This window comes from Lycorma delicatula, chromosome 3 (genome assembly GCF_047948215.1).
Source record: "Lycorma delicatula isolate Av1 chromosome 3, ASM4794821v1, whole genome shotgun sequence".
In the NCBI taxonomy this organism is placed as follows: Eukaryota; Metazoa; Arthropoda; class Insecta; order Hemiptera; family Fulgoridae; genus Lycorma; species Lycorma delicatula.
In genome coordinates, this window is record NC_134457.1 from 73,096,104 (window position 1) to 73,118,773 (window position 22,670).

Here is a 22,670-nt window from a genome sequence, read left to right on the forward strand (position 1 = left end):
AAATGAATTTTATAGTATGCAGATAAATCCCAAGTCTGATTGGGATTCAAACCTAGAATATTTCAGATGACAGAGTAAGATATTATCAATTTTGCAAAGAGGTTGGTAAAATGTAAGTTATGCATCTAAGTCAATTAAAAAATGTTAATTTATTAACATGGATTTCAATAATAAAAAAATAAATCTAAGTATCAGCCAGTTTCAATAAACTGTAAAAAAATCTTAATTTTATAACTATTAAAATGATATAAAAAATAAAAATGATATTAAACATTTTATAATGTAATTAGTTTTTAAATATAATAAATTCTGTCACACGTATGATGTTGAAAGTTACCTCTTGGTTCATAAAGCTCATCTGCTAATTCTTAATGATTTTAAATACGAAGGAGGTGATCCATTAGCAAATAACGGATAAGTAATTAATTATGAAGTGTATTGATAAAATGAATGCAGATCTGAAGGATCAGGTGGTATAAAACTAATTGTTCTGATCTAGATGGTAAATGGAATAGGTTTTATGAAATTTAGTTTGGAATATTTAGTTGTTCATGCCCTGTAAAGATAAATTTTAAGATTTAGGGAAAACATCTTTTTCATAACTAAAAACGCTGAGATTAAAATTAATGGTAAAAGGTTTGAATTCTGTACACATGACACTATAAAATCCTAAAGTATGAGTTTTTTTATAAATTAAAAAAGATAAAATTTGCCCATTGAAGTAACAGTTTATTAATAACAAGAGTAAGGCTGTGTGAAGCATTTCCAGTAACAGTATGGAAGAACACTGAGCCAAACTTATGGAAATTTGTGATGCATTTAATGATTTTTATTTACAGAAAGGATTTAAGCTTTCTAATGGGATGAACACCTCTGGCCATGTTTTTATAGAATCGCCAGTTTTTCTCTTTGAAACTAATTTTATAAGAATTAAAAATTATTTTATCCAGTTTGAAGCCTATAATCTCTTCTGGTTGGTATATGATGATAATGACTGAAATTTTTAGTGTACTTATTTATCTGTTCTTTAAATACTAGGCAGTACCCATCTTGTCTTAAAAAACTCGAACACCTATGCCTGTTAGTAAGGGAAATAAAAGGTCTGCTGCAGATAATATACAAGTATATCATCAGAATAGCAGAAAAAGATTTCTGGATAAATATTTTCCAGTATTTTTTAAGGCTTATCCAGGATCTTACCACTTGTTCTGTACACTGTTCTAAAAAAAAAAATATAACTGCATTGTACTAGACATTCTATTTACATTAGTAAATTATTTTTAGATAAAAGGATTCAAGTAGTTGAACTTACATTAAATTCAAGCCACAAACAAAATTTGCGTAAAATTGGAAATTTTACATATATTTATATGTATAGAATATACATTTATATTCTATATGACTTGGGTATGCTATGAATGTAGTTAAAGCTCAAAAGAACCTCAATTAATAAGTCTTCATGTGTTGAAATCTATTACATAAAAATCATTCTGAAATTATGTAAAATATTCCACCTAATTTCAACCTTATAGGTTGTTCTTAGACATTAAATGTATAGTGCTTAGTAAATATTATACATTTAATATTTTAAATACGTGGATCACACATTCACATTACAATGAGATTAGTACCAACACTTTTAAGATTCTTTAAGACAGGCCTGCAGGAATCCAGCTGCAATTGTTTTTATAATATAAATTGCCTTTTTTATAAAATACATAAAGACATTGAATAAGATACTGTGATGTGAATCCCCGCATTAAAATACTACTAAGTATGATTTATGATTCATTCAGAGCACGACACAATTTTTACAGCCAATAAATATCGACTATCCAAAATAACATCAAATCAATATGTAAGCCATGAAATCTTGTTTCTGTTTCATTTTGTAATTGCAACATGTTGAATCAGCAATTAGGAGTATATACACTCCTGCTACAAACAGAAACTATACAACAGAAATGTTAACATAACTCAATTTACAAGTTAGAAGCAAATTAAAACTTACTCTAATTGCAACTGATCCTTTACCACTTGTAATTTTTCATATGATGTACAAAGGTAATATAATGATGCTAAACCAAACCCAGTTGCAGCTCCAATTCCACATTTCCGTAATCCACCTGATGACAGAGAAGAGCAATGCAAATCTATGAAAATGCATTACTGACTTAATTAAAATTTATACAGAATGAAAAATATTTTTTCTTAATATTATTAATTTCATAGTCTAAATCAGAAGATTTATTAGAACATTTACCAGGTTTTTAGTATGTGTTTACTCTGAAATTTTTTAATTTTTCATATGTAATATCATTTGTAATTAAAGTGGTTATGTATGCTATTATTTGTTGAATAACCAAGAAGACAAATATACTAAATACTCTTCACATTAACATGAATTAATCTAATAAGACGACTGGTAATTAAACGTAATTAAATAACTTCTATTGAAATTTACTGGGATCCCTTGATTTACGTGGTTAATTCATCCCTGAATTGTTGTGTAGACTAAAACCACGTAAATCAAACTGTTTTCTTGAAAGAGGTATACAAGTACAGTGTAGTATTTGTACATGTACATATTTAGTAGGCTAAATTCTTAATTCTTTTCGCAGGTAGAAGACACAGAATTTTTAGATAATTTGGCTAAACATTAATAGAATATAAATCGAATCAAGTACAATAAATATGATTACATACAGAACAGTAGTGAAGAAAAGGTAAAAAATATAAGAATAATAAAGTGGAAAAGAAAAATCACTGTATAGTACAGTATTATTAAGGAAATAGTTACCCTAAAATAAACATATACAGGCCTAAATACAATAAAGCATATTAAAAAAAAAACTTGTGATTTAGTTCAGCTTTGATTTCTTAAAATAACTGTCCAGTTTACTCTGCTTTACTGATAGTTACAACTGATCTAGCACCATCTTATAGCATTTCATATCACTTAACAGTCTATTTACAACTTTTGTACTTGGTTCTCGAATTATCAAAATCATTTTCAGTTATGTAATCACAAAACTTTTTGATGCATTCTAATGCCTCCTGCAATCCTTTTAGGTTAATTATGGCTGAGAAAGGGGAAGATGAGGTTAAAGGTTCACCGCTGTCAATTTTTGATGACCCTGATTTAAATATGCTAATGCTATTCAAATTATTATCTAGCTGTTCATTTGGCGACTTGGCTAATGCTAACAAGTCTTTGTTTTCTAAAAGTTGCTTATCTTCTAACACAAGTTCATTTATATCTTCAGCATTGACTTTGAGCCCTACACTGCTGACAAGTTGTATAACTTCATTTTTAATAGTACCTGTAATTCCTTGTCCGTTATCATTAAATGCACTTTGATCTTGATATAGCATGTGTCATACTCTAGAAAGCATACTCTCTTTGATTTCTTTCCAGGTTTTGGCGACATTAAGTACAGCATGAAGGATGTTATATTTTTTCTAGAACATTCGCAAATCACAGACTTCATTGTTTGAACTGTTAATTGCAGAAACCATCTGAAAAAATGTTTTTTTAAGACAGTAAGCATTGAATGCGACTATTAATCCTTGATCGCATAGCTATATCAGTGATATCTTATTTGCAGGCATACAAATGATTTTTACATGTGAATTAATTGCTTCCAATTCTTCGGAGCTTGGATGTCCAGGAGCGTTATCTAGCAGTAGAACGCCTTGTGTGCGATATCGTTTCTTGTGCCTACATTTTTGAGTTGCAAGCTAAAACAATTCTTAGACCGGTCATAAAAAATGCGCCTCGTTACCCGGGCTTTTTGATTGGATGTCCAGTACACGAGAAGAGATTGTTTGTTAATTCCTTTAATAGCATGGGGATTTTCTTAGTGATACACGAGCAATGGTTTTAGTTTACAGTTTCCCTTCGCATTTCCTCCATGTAAATCGATCTTTAGATACTTTAAAACCAGGCATATGGCGTTCTTCTTTTGCGATAAAAATAAGTTTAGGCACCTTTTTTCAAAAAAATCTCCGTTTCGTCTACATTAAATAGTTTCTGTGACGTGTATCCTCCTCCTTTCATGATAATTTGTAGATCTTTTTTTTTAATTTTTCTGCCTCTTCTTCATTTGCACCGGCTGCTTTACCTTGAATCAAAATGTTAAGCAGGTTTGAATGTTTTTTTAAATGTTCAAAGTGTTCTTTGGTTGCATTGAAAGGGTGATATCTTCAGCACGGTATTTAGGTTTTAATAGTTCATGCAAACTTAATGCTCTTTCTCGAATAATAATAGTTATCACAGGAATATGACATTGAGTGCAATCTTCTACGAAAATGTTCAACAGTCTTTCAAGTTCAACCGTTAAAGGAGATCGTAAATAAGACATTCGTGAAGCCAGAAGTGGAACAGCATTTTTTCAGTGATCATAATTGTATACTTATTTTTAATTATTGAACGAATGTTGATTCGACAAGGCCAAGATGATTTGCGATATCAGTGTTGCGTAAGCCATCATCATCTTTTTTTATCACCTCCAACTTTGTCTCAAGTGATTGTTTTCCTTTTCTTTTCCATACAATTAAGGTCAGGCGTAGTTAAAAACAGGAAAAATATATATTAAAAAGGTAATACGTAAATAATTCACAATAAAATCCTAAAATATTTTGCACAATAAATTACAAATATTGTACGTACTGTAGCCTTTGTATCACGGAAACCGATCAGAATTATATACTGCACAGTAATACAACATAAGACAGAATAATTCAACACGACATATTCTCTGAACAGCTGATGGCAGATTGACTGTGATCGTTAAAATGTTTATAAACCAGACACAAAGTAATTATTATTTTATCAAAATGCCATATCATTATCACTGCTAGAAAATATGAGTTCTATCCAAGCATCACAACTCTTTTTTAAGGAATGCAGCTCCTAATTCAAGAAAAACTTATTTATTTATAAATAAGCAAGTTTCATTTATGACATGGTTGTTTTTCTTTTTTTCCCTCAGCAAAATTAAAAATATCATTATATAGAAGATTACTAACACAGACTTAAATATTTTCAAAACGTGACATATACATACATCTTTTAATTAACAAAAAACAAAACTGTCAAAAAATAAAATAAAATCATCTTTTTTACTGTGCAATTTTACGACAATAATTTGGTATAAAAGACTCAAAACTTTGAACTGATTCCTACAGATAAATAAATGGCTTTGAATTATATACAAACATAAAAAAATAATTTAAAAAGGTGTACATTTAACACCGGAAATAAAGTCAATACATTTGAACAGAAATAAAGATTAATTTTTATTAAATCTTATTAATAATGAAGAATAAGGTTTTGCTCTAATCCATTTTGAATGCAATATTATTACACTTTTTAGTTTATTTATATATAGTGTCCCAAATGAAAGTGTGCACTACTGTTTACAAACATTTTTTATATTCAAATAACAATGATAGAACTAATACTACAATGATTTTTTATTTAGAGAAGATGCTCAATATGGCCAACATTTGCCTCCAAGCATACCTGAACACATTTCAACATGTTTGAATATACATATTTAACAAAGGAATGATTATGTTTAAAAGTTCAGTTTATGTTATTTCTTCAGTTCATCCAGGATGTTAGGATTGTTTTTGCAAACAGATCCTTTCATTGCTGCCCAAAATAAAAATCTGTAGTTATATGATCTGCAGATCTGAGTGGCTAAATGTGATTTGAAATGAGACCATCCCAGATATCTTCACGGCACAAATTTACCAAAACATAGTGGTTGCACCATTGCTCTACCTTTTTGGAAGAATGCATCAACAATTTTCTTTCTCATTTAGTTGACTAATGAATGAATAATTGATTTCATTACAATAACATTCTCAGTTAAGTGTGTTCTGGAAAAACTGAATGATTATTTGCTTAATATAGCACACCAAACTTCAATTTTTTCATCATAGAACAATCATTCTAAGAACTCATGAGGATTATTCACAGACCACGCCTAACCGCTCTGGCTGTTAATACAGCCATTGGTGGTAATATTTATGATGCTCAGAAATCATTATTGTATAAGTGATGCATTGCACTTATTTTGTGTGGGTGTCATTTTAGGTATTTAGTTGGTGCTCTATGTATTAGTCCTTGAGATTCTACTTGTGCCAGTTTTCTAATTGATGATTTTGTATTTTGAGTTATGCGATTGGAAATATCATCAAACTTTTCCTTTGTCAGGATAGATGGTTTTCCAGACTTGGACACATCTTTGACTGATCCATTTTCTTGGAACTTATTGATCAAATTTTGTACAGAATTGCAGTGTGGAACATTGATGTCTGAAAACCTTTGATGATGGTTTTTGAAGACCCAGATAGTTTAGTTTGATGTTTCTGCCACGAATAAGGTCTTCACATTAATAACTTGTTAAAAGTTCAGTAACCCAAGGTGACCTGAAATTCTTAATGTTAATATTTTCCAATTAAACAAACTGAAAATGGTGATCATGAAACATAGCAGTACTTATCAAAGTAATTTTTATTATCAGACCTTGTACTTTGTATAACATTCCTGTTAATGTTGCAGCAGCAATACTGTTTAATTCATCATCAGCATTACGAAAGAAAGAAAGAAGTACTCCTAAATTACAATACATAAATGCTATTATTCCCAGTGTATTTGATGTAGCAGCTCCTTGTTTTATTGTATGATTTAGTATTCTGCAATGAAAAATACATACAAATTTGTTTCAATAAAAATAATTTTTTTTAATTATTACATTATATCTATTTTTTTAAGCAATCAGAAATAATAAAAACAAATAGATACTAAAAAAAAACTACATTATTAATTTTTTATTTTTTTCTAAATTTAGAAACCATATTTGTTTAATAAACATATTTATTACTAAATTATTATTTAATAAAATGACAATTTAATATGTATTCAGTAAGGGTTATTAATCTGATTTATTTGTATAAAGAATTATGCTAAATAATTATTGAAATAGATTGGAAAATAAAATTTTACTCCAACAGTTTACAAAAAAAAAATTACTTAAAATTTAATTCAATATAGTAATTTCAATTTGTTAAAAAATAATCATCAGTGGATTAAGGAAAATTATATTAACAAAAATATGTAAAAAAATAAATTATAAAAATTAACGTTAAAAATACAAATAATATTAATTAATAAATATGCACATATTACTAAACATTATAAAACACTTTATTTTGTTAGATTTTTAAAAAAAATCTTATCAAGACATCTCCAAAAGAAAGTATAAATTTAGTTTTGAATTATCCAAATCATTTAATCTCCAAACCAGACTGCATTTTTTTAATTTTTAAATCAACTTATTGATCTTATCTTGTTTCAATATTTTTTGTTAGATTTTTGAAACACAACTTTCTGAATATACACTTTTCTAATTATAAAAATGATAAAACACCAGATTTGATGTGCTTAAAATCTGTGCTTTTTGTAAGCATTAAGCTTAATAGTATATTTCTATGCAAAAAATATTTTAACAAATGTCACTTATCATGAAACCACTTTTTTTAGATAATCTAGATTGGAGGTTTAAATTTTTAAATATTTTTAAACTAAGTGTGATATGCATCTTTGCTTTCCATCTAAACAATTTGAGTTTAATTCCTGGTCAGTTTTGGCATTTTTCATATGTTAAAAATTTATCTAACATTAAGAAACTGTAACTGGAGGTCACCTGTTATTCTGGAAAAATAAATACATAAAATAAAATTAATTTCTCTTAATCAAAAACCGAAATAAAATATGGAATTTTCTAAATTTCATTTGAAAACACTAATATTATAGTTTTTTTAAGATTCTGCATTGAACTTTAAACATCTGTTTCCTAAGTCAGTTTAATGACATAAATCCTTTTCTAGGTCAGATACTCTAGTTCAGATTCTTGGCTGTGGTCTGCCTTTTTTTACTCTACTTTAGCCATCAAATTTTTTTTGTAAAAATCTGTTTGATCTGTGCAAAACTACACCTAATTTATTTGTCATACATATCCTCATCTCAATAAGCCATCGGGTTGCTTATTATTTAACAAATTGCAATATATCCATTAGGAATTGAAAAAATAAAAAATAAATAAAAGTATATGTTAAAACATGAACTTAGTAATAATAAGAAATAAAAATATATTACTATACACATATATTGATACTGAGATTAAGTCTAGATAATTTGCTTCTGTTTTTGAAAATACTAAATATAAAAATAAATCCATCAAAAGAGCTGGTGTTTAATAAATTTATTTTTGAAACAATAGTTGCAGATGTAATATGTAGGGCAAACTAAAAGAAAAACTGAAAGTGAAATTAAGAAGAGTTTGACTCAAACATATAGATGACCAAAAAAGTTGACTGCTTGTCATTACAACCAAGCTTGTCACAAAATAAGTTTATTAGAAATGATAGTTTGAAAAGCTACATATTAAATAATATTTAGTGTCAGGAACCTTACTTTATCAAAAGAAATACAGAAACCTTTTTATTGAACAATGATATGGAACAATATGTAATAACTTTTTACACGACTGGCCAAAAAGACTGTAATGTATTTAGGGTGTAGTTATGTATGTATGTTCAACCATAGCAGCTCAATGGCTGAACTAATTTAGGTGTATGACCCCATGTTGGAATCCTTATGTTACCGGGAGTGTCATAGGCTATATAAAAATGTACATATGAAACAATCAAATGAATAATATTACAAAAATAATAGAATTAAATTTACAATAAATAAAATAAATTAAAAAAATTTATGTTTAATAATAATGGGCTTCCCATGAGTACTTAAAAGTGGTCCCAGACCTCTACCTCACTTAGTTTTAAGAAAAACAGGATAAAACATGAAAATCTTTTTTAGAAAATATACTTTTTTAGGTTTAGAATATAACAACTTTGTTAATTTACCAATAAACAAATAATTCCTAGTTAACTTTGTAGAGAATTTAATTCTAAGAAAATTTATGTAAATAACATTTATTAAAATTAAATACAAATTTGAGTTCAACTTTAATTAGAAACAAAACACACAAATTGGATCAAAAATGTGATGTGATTTTAAACAGAACAATTTACATACAAATGCCAAAAATTATAAAAATAAATTTGAAAGATATCCTTCTAAAACATATTAAAAATTCTTTTTTTTTTTGTAGGCTGGCAATAACAGTAATCAACAATTAAGTTTAGTGTCTTGCATTTGAATATTCATTTGAGTAGTATTTGTTTGTGCTGTTATTGTTTGGTCGGTCATTCACAATAGGTAATGCCACAAATTGTTTTCATTTGGAGAGTTGATGGACATGGTAATTTGTGATAAAGTACAGTAAATAAAAATGGATTGGTTGTTATGCATGAATACTGGGGAAATTATCCAGATCAAAGAATACTGGATCATATAACATTTGAGGCTTTGTAGAGGTATGCAGGGGTATTAAAGGTAGATAAGGTATTAGTATTAGAGGGATATCAGAGATATTAGAGGTAAAAACAGGTATGCTTTAACAATAATGATTCACTGTAGTTGTGAATGTTTTATGATAAAAGTCAACGCTGAAGAAGCAATATTGAATGCAGTACAATTATCTCCCATCTCAAACACCAGAAGTCCAAAAGGTTGTCACAATGTCTTCATGTTTTGCAATCAAGTGTGTGGTAAATGTTACAGGAGCAACAATTATACCCATTTCATACAAGTCTACAAGAGTTATTACTACCCGATTTTGATAAGTTAAATGGATGAAATTCTGTCAATTAGAAAATGTGAACATCATCCCAATTTCTTAAGTAATATTCTAATTACTGATGAATCCCGCTTTACAAGAAATTACACTATAAATTATCAAAACACTCATACTTGGGCAGAAAATAATCCTCATGAGACTGTTACAAGTCATTTCCAGTGCACTTTTTTGTTTAATGTGTGATGTAGTCTTCTTGATCATAATCTCATGGGTCCTCTTTTCTCACTGCCAAGGCTCAATGGAAAGCAGTACTTTCATTTTTTGCAAACAAATCTGATGAAACTCGAAAGATATTCCACTTGCAGAAGAGTGCAAATATGGTTTTTAAATGAGAACACCTGCTCATTACTGTCATGATGTGATAAATAATTAAAATAATAAATACATTTAGTAAGCAGTGGATTGGTCAAAATGGACCAGTAAAATAGCCACCTTGATCTCCCAATCTCACACCAGTGGATTTTTCTTTTCGGGTACACTAGACGAATTTCTGGTTGTATTTGTACACAAGAAGAATTGAGACATCATATAAAACAAGTTATAGATACTATTTGGAATACCAATGATGCTTTTTGACATGTCTTCCTTTCTTTTTCTTTTTCCTGTTTAGCCTCCGGTAACTACCGTTTAGGTAATTCTTCAGAGGATGAATGAGGATGATATGTATGAGTGTAAATGAAGTGTAGTCTTGTACATTCTCAGTTCGACCATTCCTGAGATATGTGGTTAATTGAAACCCAACCACCAAAGAACACCGGTACCCACGATCTAGTATTCAAATCCATGTAAAAATAACTGGCTTTACTAGGACTTGAACGCTGTAACTCTCGACTTCCAAATCAGCTGATTTGGGAAGACGCGTTAACCACTAGAACAACCCGGTGGGTTATTTTTGACATGTCTGGCTAGCATGGATTTGCCGAGCTGAACAATGCATTGAACAGAATAGCAGCTACATTGAGCTACTGCTTTGAAGAAATGTTTGCAGCTTTATAAAGTAACCATTTTAATATTTAATAATTTTTAGAAAACCACTAATAAATATACAATTATTGTTTTCTTAAATTTATTTTTTATTCATTTTTTTCTGTTACTGATAAGTTTTCTATTTGTTTTCATTTACAATATGTTGTTCAAACCTTGATGAAAATTGTTCTGCTTAAAATCGTATCACTTTTCCAATCCAGTTTGTGTGTTATGTTTCTAATTAAAGTTGAACTTCTCAAATTTGTATTAAATTTTAATAAACATTATTTACATAATTTTTTTCAGAATTAAATTCTCTACATAGTTAACTAGAAATGTTTATTTATTTATTGGTAAATTAACAAAGTTATTTTACCTTAAACCTAAAAAAGTGTATTTTCCAACAAAACCTTTTTGTGTTTTACCCTGTTTTATTTAAAACTACATGGGATAGAAGTCTGGGACCACTTTTATTCAGTTTCTTAGATCAACAGCCGTAAGGAAGCACCAAATTTATCCTTTGATTTGTACCCTAAAAATTCTAGTATGATTTAATTTCACAGAGGGAACAGAGAACAGGGCTAAATGTTTCATGTGCTGAAACTCTACCAGCAACAAATCGTTTTCTGACCTATGTTTATATGAATGTTTTTTTTTCTTATTTTTGGCTATACAATCATCTCCCAAGAGATTCCCGTGCAATTTGGAATCATTCTGAATTGTTTTTTTTTGTATGTTTGTATATTTAAAGAAGATACAAAATATTTGCTCAAATATTAAAATAACTAATTAGCAAAAGATAAGAATATAGGAGTAACTAGTATCTAGATTGGAAGTTGCCAAAAAGTGATGCTGCAGTTATTTGCCAGTAATTACAATAGTATCAAATATTACCTATAAAATTTATTTGTCTCTAATAACATACAATTATTTTTATTCATTCAGTAGATTTAATTAATTCATATATTTTTATGTATATGTACTGAAAACCCTTAATTATTCTGTTCAACAGTGAATCAGTAATTCAGACCAAAATATATTTTTATTTATTAATTGTGCTTGTAATTTAAATATCATCTATTTAAAAATTCCCAGTACGTCAAATCTGTGTGTTACTGAATCTTTAATTGCTCCCCTCTAGCATAATTTAGCGTTTTCATTATGTTGCAGTTTGCAACTTTCTAAGTTAGTGACATGGTACTGGAATATTTCTTTTGTCTATGTTTAACCCCAGTAGAAAGACACCCAATATTCAGTTTGGTTATATATATTTTTTAAATGCTAGTTTACTTTAAAAATCTAAAATTTTCACTCAGTTTATGGTGATTCTATAAAAGTTCACCAGATAAGTTTTGTTATGTTTATGGATATTTTGTACTACGATCACAAGACCTATAACAAAAGAAGTAAAAAATCCTATTATTGTATTTTGGTTATTGGAAATAAAGTTAAAATTGGGCTCTTCATGTTTACTGCATAAGTTGCAATGGGACTCTAGTTAAGTGGATGAAAGGTAATGAAAACACTATGCCATTTGTTGTTTCATTGCAGTGGTGTGAGACTTCTGATCATTTTAATGATTGCTACTTTCAAACACAGAAGGATATTAAAAAATTAAAACATAAAATTGAAAATCTGATTGTGCCACCTGCTATTAGATCAGTTCGGCATGGAGAAGATTAATATATACAAAATCCATCATGGAAGTAACATTTCAGAGCTCAGTGATAAATAAACTAATGAAAATGTATATCTTTCTGAAAACACTTCTGATCCCACTTAAGTCCTGGAATGTCAATGACCCTCATCTTATCCACCAAACAACAAGTTAAGTATCTGGTACTTAACTTGGACCACACATCAAATTAGTAGCCTGAACTTCTTAACTCTAGATTGCAACAGTGAAATCTGTTGGTAGATGTAGCAAGCATTACATCTTTCAGAAGTAATGCTGTTTTCTCAATTTTTTTAAATAGATAGTATTTGTGCTTTTTGACGTCAATGGATTAATGACTGAATTAAGAAAAGACAATTAACATACAGGATGATAACTTTTTATTGATTCTTTTAAATATGGCTTAAAAGTAGTTTTACACAACAATAGAAGGAAGTAGCATCTGTACCAGTTGCTTATTTAATTTTGGTAAAAAGAAAAATATGATACTATGGTTTGCCATTTTGAATAATATTATGAACAAACAGTTTAAATGGCAAATTTGTAGAGATTTAAAGATTAAATCTTTTAAAGTTCAAAGATTTAAAGTTATATTAATGGGCCTTCAAGGTGGGTTCACAAAATGTTGCATTTTATGTTTATGGAATAGCAAAGTAACACACCATTTTGTAAAAAAAACATACTGGCTGAAAGACTTCTTTTGAACCGTTTGAACCAGATCTAAACAAAATGTCTTGTACATCCCTTTTACTGAACCCTAAAAGATTTTCTTTCTCAGTTTCACTCCACATTAGGATTGATCAAGAATTTTCTAAACATTATGTATAAAGAAAATGAATACTTCAAATCTTTAAGAGAACTTTTTTCACTATTTATTGAAGCCAAACCTAAAGAAGGTATATTGAGACTGATATTAGAAAAGTGACCCTGCTTTAGAAGGAAACTCAACCAAAATTATTTATCAGCACAAAAATCATTTATGAAAGTGAAAAAATAATTTTTAGGCAATAAAAAAGAAGATAACTATACAACTTAGTATTAAGTCCTATCACACCATGGGATGTCAAACATTGTTAAAAATACATTCAGAAAATCTTTTCTTTCTGGGAAATCTTGGCACTGTTAGTGATGAACAAGGAGAGAGATTTCACCAGGAATTCTATCTGTGATTCATTGTCAGGTTTTGACAAATCTTAAATTACTGAATTAGTTTCTTCAGTTTCTAGATAAAAATCAATTTTGAAACATACTTTAAATATTTAGATGTGGTTTTGTATTCAAATGCACAACTATAACTCTGAAATCATTTACATCTGTATGATCGGACTGAGCCTTAAAGTACATATTGCCATATACTTCTGACCCAAAATTTATAATCTTTAAACAAAATAATTTTTTCATTGAATAGACATCTTTTTATTGATATAAATGCCATAATACAAGAAGTAAATAATACGAGTATACTTTTTATGAATAGAAAATAAATGTAACAACTAGGATAATAGTAACAGTTATTACTGGGTTGTAAATTAGTTATTATAAACAGTTATAAAGTTTACAGTATAGTTTAAGTATGTAAATAACAATTATAAAGTTTATTATAAGCAGTTATTATTGGGTGGTAAACGTGACAACTAGGATAATATAGTATCCTATGTTAATGTATAGTAACAATTACTATTGGGTAGTATTAAAAATACTATCAAATTGTATATAGTATATATTGTATATTGTATATATTATCCATGTTACTGCACACAAAACATACTCAGTAATTTATCAACTTCACAAAACTTAGTGTCTAATTTAATAACTTAAGAATTTAAGAATAATAAAGTACATGTAAATAAAAATGATTTCTTCAAAATGTAGAAAAATCCATTATTCACTGTATACAAATGGCCAGATTATGCATTTCATTCTTAAGGTAGTATTTTTCTAAAAATCCACATTTATTTAATGGACACTGAAACCAGGTATTTGATATTAAATACCTGGAATATTTTATATTCAAAATATTTTATGAAATACACTAAACTTAAATCTTTGAAGAAATATTGTGAATAACAACAAAAATTTAATTTAAAAAAATGTTTGTAATCTCTAGAAAAATATTTATACCTTGTTCTCTGAATTCTACCAGTTTGCCCAGCGAATGTTGTAAGATTCAGCCCATCATAGAATCCTCTACATCCACCAACTGCTGCACCGACTATACATGCTGTACCAATATTGTAAAATGCATGTTCAAACCAGCCTCTTTTCGGACCATAAGGGAAAAGATATTCTGGTTGTGAAGGTAAATATGCAGGATCAAAACTCAGATATGGTGAAAGTGAGGTATAATCGCTGCTTCCTTCTACTGTTAAAAATGTTTAAGTTTGTAAAATAATGAAAATAGTTACAGTTATGATAATGTCTTCACTTAGTACTGTCACATTAACAAGATACCACAATAAAATAAAATTAATGTATTATAATATCAATAATAAATAATATATTAATAAATAATAATAATAATAATTTTTTTAAAATTAATATTAAAAAAGTCTTATGTTTTAAATTTAAAGTTGTATTGACTACTATGTTAATTAGTCATTAATAAATTGCTACAGCATGCAGTGACAATGTATGCAGCATTATTTAACTTATCTATTAGAATTGGTTACTAAACATTTCATCCTCTTCATTTCCAGGATACTGTTCTGAAACATTCCAGCTGTTGTGGAATCATCATGTAAAAGACATGGTTTACTAATGAAAAAAAATTATTATTTACAAGATATTTGTCTAGATTATTTGAAATGGATATCTACAGATAAAAATATGAACCTAAATAGGTAAAAGATTTATAGGAGATTAGAAGATTGGATTATTGTCTAATCTTGACACTCCAGAAAACATTAATTTCTTAATGGTGATCGAATCAAAAAAACTAACTGAGTCATGAGGAACCATCCTTTGGTAATCTATATAAAGGGTACAACATGTGTGTAAGTGAGCAGTAATTTTAAGATTAATTTTGATAACATTTGTAATGGATTGTGTAGTAAAAATTCACACTGCATTGTTGTGATATCTATAACCAATATTTTTAAAACAGCAGCTGAAAAATTCTGCTTTAAAACAAACACTGATATTTTTCTCAAATATTTTTTTTTCATTTACCTGTTGAAAACAAACAGATGCATAAACTTTTGCTTTTATTTATTAGATTTTTTTTTTTTTTTTCTGTAGGGAGGGCGAAAAATGCTTTCGCGTAATCATCGCCTGGAACAAACATAATACAATATTACAAAAAAAACATATCACAATAATAAATAGTCGAATACAGATGCACGGCCTTAAGATACAACAAGATACGATAGCATCCTCAAATTATTTCCTAGAATATCTTGGATGTTAGCTCCTAATTTAAATTTATGACACAATGCCACATAAGACACATAGTCCACAAAGATGTGGTGTATCATTAGTTGGCAGTTGCAGTGAACACAAACAGGTGCTATTCACAAATGGCAAATAATCGCCTCTTGATGGTTATTCCTGCATGAAGAATTCCATGGAAGCACAGTATTCTTGATATGTCGGAGTTTATTATTTACTGTAGCAATCAAGTCACTTTGCCACTTTCCTCGAAAAGTGTGTTTAACAGAATTAATAAAATCATCAGTAGTAACATGAGAGCTGAAAGACAGTTGGCTACATGCATTTTTAGTAGCAGAATTCACACATTCATTACCCAGGATTCCCACATGGCTAGAGATCCAGCAGAAGCACACTTGCATGTAGCAATGGTTCAATTCAGCTATTATATTATGAATTTCAGTGACAGTAGGATGATTAGAATATAAATCTTCTGAACTTTAGAATGCACTACACAAATCACTACAAGTAAGGCTGTGATAGTATTTTGGGTTAATGATATTCAAAACCTTATTGATAGTGTACAGTTCAACAATGTAGACACTTGTAATACCAGGTAGACCTAACATATAGTTTCTGTCATTTACAACAAAAATGCATCCAATAGTATCACTCTGTTTCAACCCATTTATGAATACTACAAAGCCTGGGTTAGCCTTGGATAGAAACTGGTAAAACATTTGCTAAAAGGACAATAAGCGTTGTTAATTTTTTATTACATATGGTGAGGCCATAATTAAAATTTATGGGGTCAAGTCTCCATGGAGGGTGTGAACAAGGATTGGTTGGCAAAATAGAAGGTGTATCAAAATCTAAATGGTACAGTAAATGACAGGTATGAACACCCATCTATGCTGTATAACATGGATGGTTTTCATATCGTTATAAATGAAAGTTTGCAAGGACTGCTTTAAAAACCAGGTGATTTTGGTTAAAGTGATTTGGTCAAGATACGCAGAGTAAGATGCTAGCAGCTGGTCCCATCTATACCACAGTGATGACTTGTCACAATCAACAAGTATGCTTCTGATAGGGCTTAATCTAAAGGCACCTGTAGCAAGACAAAGAAAAGAGTTATGCACAGGATCCAGCACCTTAAGCACAATATGACACACTGAAGAGTAAGCGATGCAACCATAATCCAAACAGGACCGAACTAAAGAGTTATAAAAATGCAAAATACATGATCGGTTGGCTCCCGACCGATCATGTATTAGTAGGTTTTGCTAAGGACTCGTAGCATATCTAGAAATTTTAAACATCTTGCTTTTAACCGTTTTATATGTTTGACCTTCCTAAGATGACTATCAAAAGCAAACGTAAAAGTTTAACATCAGGGGAGGTAGCAATTGGCTCTGCAATGAAAAATGCTTCACTTGATTGTTAAAGGTTCTTGTGTACTCATCAATACTCTAACATCTTCAATGCGGGACCAAAGATCTTGAATGTTCCACTGCATAATGTTCATAAATGAAGGGTAACTATAAATATAGGAATTACAGATATATATATATATGTATATATAATTAATTATTGGTGATTCAGTTTTCCTTTTTAGAATTTGTAATTTTTATAACCTCCAATGTCCTGATTCTGGCAGTTCCTCAATTGTATCTTCCAGTATATGAGGTGATGGTGGTGGGGAATTTGAAAAATGGTAAATTGCAGATGACAACCCAGAGAGCATGTTTGTGCGGGCTCCCTTAATAGGGAACCTATTAGATGGCTTACTGCCAGCTGTATTTACTCCTGCCCATTAAGGCAAAACTTTGGGGAAAGGAGCTTTCAGAGGGATAACTCACTAGTGTTGGTTTCACTAGCTGCAACTAGTGACTTGTTCATCATAACTCTGAAAGAGTGGCTGTGAGTGAGGCAACCTGATCAGATAACACTTGAACAAGCTGTTTTAATTCACCGCAGGATTTGCACTGGTGATTACGCATATTTGTAGGGGGTTGCCTTGATGTAGTGGCTACAAAAGAGACATCTGCTTTTACCAGTTTTCAGGGATTCAACGTCTTTTTATACTCTCTTTGTGTGGCTGGGAAAGATAGCTACTGCTCAGTACAAATTTTGAGAATTGTCTTCTCTTCTTTAAAAGTTGGGCAGTCTCATGAGTGAGCTGAAGTGATCCCCTGCAGTTAACATACTTTTCTTCCTCCTGGCAGCCAGAGTTGTTGTGACCTTCTTTTGTGCATCGAGCATATATTGCAGTGTTTGAGCAAGCAGTTGTAGTGTGGACATACATTTGACACTGTAAACATCGCAGAGAATTGAGAATGAACAGTCATACTCAAATAAACATGAAATTACCCATATTTTCTCCACTGATATGAGATTTATGAATGAAATTTATGATGAAGGTTGAACATTAGTATAAGAAAGGAAGTAGGTTCCTCCATTTCGCTGTAATATTTCATAATTCATTCTATCTCTACCACACCTTGAGGACGAAGTTCATCAGCAATCTCACTAACATCAATCTCCAAAAGTCCCAACAAAAGATTCGGCTGGTATTCAAGGATTTGTGTCATACTGCCTTTATGTTGATACTACCCATATTGGTGAGATGCAATTCGTCACTGAATATCTCAACCACAGCAATCCGTTATCACTTTGTTTATCAGGAAATGTGAGATCTTTTGAATGGAGCCTCCTACCTGATTGTTTTGAAGAACTACAAATCTTATATTTTTGTACTATGGACGTGATGCATCACCATTTAAACTTTTCTCTTCAATACAGTTCTTACCCTTATCAGACAACACTGAAAGAGGACTTTTCATGTGGCATCAAGTGGGGTTTTATGAAGGTTGGACCACCAACTATCATAGGATTTAAATCAGTACTAGTAATTTTGCTCCCACAAGTACCAGGGAAATAAAGGACCACCTCTGCAGAGCCCACTCAAACAGAGGCTAGAGCTACAAACAACTGGTTCGCCCAGGTGCCCAGAAGACATCATTCATGACTCATTTCTTAGAGCCAACCAGCCATCGATAAAATAGTTCCCACCTTGGGCTATGGTTGCATTGCATAAGGTATCAGAACAACACCAAGTGTAAGTGTAAGTGTAAGAAGAAACAGTGTGAGATGTTGTTGTGTTGCTGTGTAAGGTTATGTGTTGTAACTTGTGTAGTGTTTGTGGTGTGGCGCATGTATATTATGTAAACAGTTCAGCAGCTCAGTGTATACTAGGGAGAAATGTTTCATAGGCTAGGACTGTGAGGCTGTGTGTAATTAGTAATTAATATGTCCTCCTTTATTCTTAATCACTTCAGTAACACAATTATTCAACAAGTGTATTAAACATTTTTTTTATTTCTTCATCATGAAACCATATTAATAATATTGCTTTAATGAGGTCAATTTTTGTGACAAAATTCATTTTTGAGAGTTGCTTTTTGACTATTGCCCAAAAATGTTCAATTAGGTTTAAGTCTGGGGAGTTACCTGACCATAAAAGCACCTTAATGTTTTGTTCTTTGAAAAATTCTTCCACTTTTTTGACAGTATGGTACAATGTCAAATCTTGTTGTAACACTCTGTTGCCTTGTGGAAATTTGTTTTGAAGTAGTTTCATAACCCTTTCCTTCAGAATTTTTATAAATCCATCACTTTTCATCATACCATCCTTTTTTTTTTGTTTAGCCTCTGGAACCACCATAAGTTGTTACTCGGAGGATGAATGAGGATTATATGTATGAATACAAATGAAGTGTAGTCTTGTACAGTCTCAGGTTGATCATTCCTGAGATGTGTGGTTAATTGAAACCCAACCACTAAAGAACACCAGTATCCATGATCTAGTATTCAAATCTGTATAAAAATAATTGCCTTTACTATGATTTGAGCCTTAGAACTCTCAATTTCAATATCAGCAGATTTGCGATGATGAGTTCACCACTAGACCAACCTACCTGATCTACTGGAATGAACAAGGGCCTTCAATTGTGAAACATTGCCAAAACTTTTTTTTCTGGGAATGTTTAACTGATTGGTGGATATGAGCCATTGATGTATTTTTATCTGATGCTTTTCAAATGTATGGAGGCCCCTGAACATAAAAATCTGACTCAGAAAACATAAAATTTTTTTCTATTTCCTTTGACCACTTAACTTGTGCTTTAGTCCACAAGAGCCTTTTTTGCACACTGCTGATGTTACAAGCTGCTTTTTAGCTGGTTAATGAGGTTTTCGTCAAGCTGCAAGAAGTCAGCGTTTAATAGTTGTCTTGTGTAAATTTTTTTTACTGGCTGCTAATTCTTGATTTACATCTGCAGCAGATAATTTTAGATCAAGTTTACTTTTTCTCACTAACAACCAATCATATCTTGGAATAGTTTTTCTTTTACAACTGCAATTGCCTTTCCCTCGAAGTAAAAAGGAACCAGTTTCTTTTAATTGTTTTAAAAAGTCCCTTGTCCAACACCACACTCAGAAGCTACTTGTTGTGTCGTACTGATATGATCAGAAAAAGAGACAATTTTCAAACTTTTTTGAAGTTATGTACATTATTATATATTCAAGATATACAGAACAAAAAATATGAAAATATGATTTTGTAAAAAAAATTAAATTAACTTTCACAAAACACTATTTCTAACTTGAATATTGTTAAATAACCAAAGAACAATAACCTCACATTACACAGACAACTTAAAGATTAAGTTTAGTGAAGTAATGTAGCCACAACATAGAAATAAACAAAAAATTCCCTATGTTCGGATTAATTTATATGCTGTTGTACTTGTACATGTTAAATGAATATTAATAAATATTTCAGATTTTTTTTAAATTGTTATTTTTTTTTTTTTTTGACTAATACAAAAAATAAAAACTACTTACTTAAATTTATTGAAAGAAATTTTTTTTAATTTTTTACAAAATATATATTTTGAGATTTTTTATGGGTAGATGCGTGTAATTTTTTCAAAATGACAACAGAATAATAAATACAATACCTTATTTTACAGTTAAATGTGGCATGAAATCAGTTTTTGTTGAATGAACTTATTACTTTTAAACAATTCAAATATACGAAAAATAAACAATGATGATACTAGGCTATTTTTCCATTTTGAAAGCTCATTTTTGAATTAACAATAAGAGCTATTTGATTTGATATGGAAATGTACAGACATAATAAATATTTCATAGCAAAAGAAATTTAAAAGAATTTTTTATTTCAAACTTTGATAGAACTCTGAATAATCTAAAAAAATAAGGAAGTAGGTTATATATATCAGAATTTTTCTGTGGCTGGCAGAGTAGCACTGAATAGGCTTTTCAAGTAATTATGCAGAACATAAAATACTACAGAGTGCCATAAAATTAAAATATCATATAATAATTACAAACTAAAAGTTCACAAATTGAAGAATGATAGCACCTATCAGGATGACATCACATTTGTACAAAATAATAACTAGAATAATTCATAGACATGCATGTTTAGATGCAAGGTACTAGATGTAAATAGTTTTATACCACACAAAACAGTTGCAGTTTAAGAGAATGAATTTTAACCCTCAAATTATTCTTTGAAGACAAACTGAAGAAGTAGCTTGAGAAAGCTTTAAGACACTACATTGCCTGATAAAGTAGTTTTTGAGAAGGTATTTTATAAATACTTGAATTTTTTTAAACCTGTTACTAATATTTAAAAATAGCTTGGCTCTCAGCAGGGCTTGGTGTTTATTTTAACTGCAAATGGTTGTTTCATGAAGATGTTCACTTCCTTTATGTTTAAGCTCAAGCTCAGGTAGCTTAGAGTTAAACTCAACCTAAGTTGGAGAATGTGTTATCATCGATCAAAACAATCATATACACGTAATTATTATTTTTCACAAAATCTTAATTATTAAATTTTTTGTTTTACAAGATTAATTCAGCATATAAATTCGAAGTTGCACATAAGAATATGAAATGAAAATTGATGAAAGTTTCAACAAAAAATGTTCAAGCTAACCAGGAAGCAAACCTAAAATCTTTTGGATTAAATATTAGATGCTGCCACTTTGTGCCATAGAAATCAGCCAAGAAATTAATTACTTCCTAAGATATTTTGTAGGTGCTTTTTCATTGAATTGAAACCACTTTTTATTATTTTGCAGTGAAATACACTGCTATGTACTTTGCTTAAAATGCTTCTGAATATTACAATCTTTTGTATTTCTTCATTACACAAAATTTTACCTCTTTTACTCCCTTAATAATAGAATACACAAAAATTATAAATGCATTTTTATATTTGTACATAATTTTACATATAAAAAATTTAAATAATTATTAGGTCTATATTAAACTTTTTAAACTGTACAAACTGAACCAAATTAAATTTATATAATATTTTCAAATGTCAATGTTTTCAGTTGCTCTTACAACCATCTTAAGTGAATGGTGCAGCTGTTCTCTAATGCTAATCATTTTTTAACCTTGCACATCGTACATATTTAGAATATGGTCAAAAAGAGATTTAGATTTGATTTTTGTTTATTTAGTACATCATTGTTGTGTGTTTATATATTTCATAATGTGTCAAGTGTCCTAAGATGTCTGTTTTTGTGTATGAATAGGACATTAAGTCTGTTGTCAGAATGAGATGGGGTTGAGAACTGCAGCACCAGTTCAACACTTGAAATCAATCAGTAACTAATGAAACATAATCATTAATGGTTGAACAAATTTGTGATCCATATATTGAAAGAAATAATGGAACTGTTCTTTAAATTTTAGGAATTTTGATTTTTGTCATGTATTTAACTTTCAGACACTACTAACTTTCATAAATCTTTGTAAATTGCTAATTTAAAACTACTAATTTT

The 22,670-nt window shown here is 29.7% G+C and overlaps 1 protein-coding gene across 1 annotated transcript; it reads right to left on the reverse strand.

The window, feature by feature from the left end:
• Nucleotides 1-1,177: 1,177 nt before the first annotated feature.
• On the reverse strand, nt 1,178-18,377 carry LOC142321148 (mitochondrial import inner membrane translocase subunit Tim23-like). Its single transcript, XM_075359142.1, has 5 exons — nt 18,287-18,377; nt 14,539-14,779; nt 6,539-6,708; nt 2,012-2,126; nt 1,178-1,220 (listed from the first exon to the last, which is right to left on the reverse strand). Exons 1-5 carry the CDS (start codon nt 18,375-18,377, stop codon nt 1,178-1,180), a joined length of 660 nt encoding a protein of 219 aa, XP_075215257.1.
• Nucleotides 18,378-22,670: the final 4,293 nt, after the last annotated feature.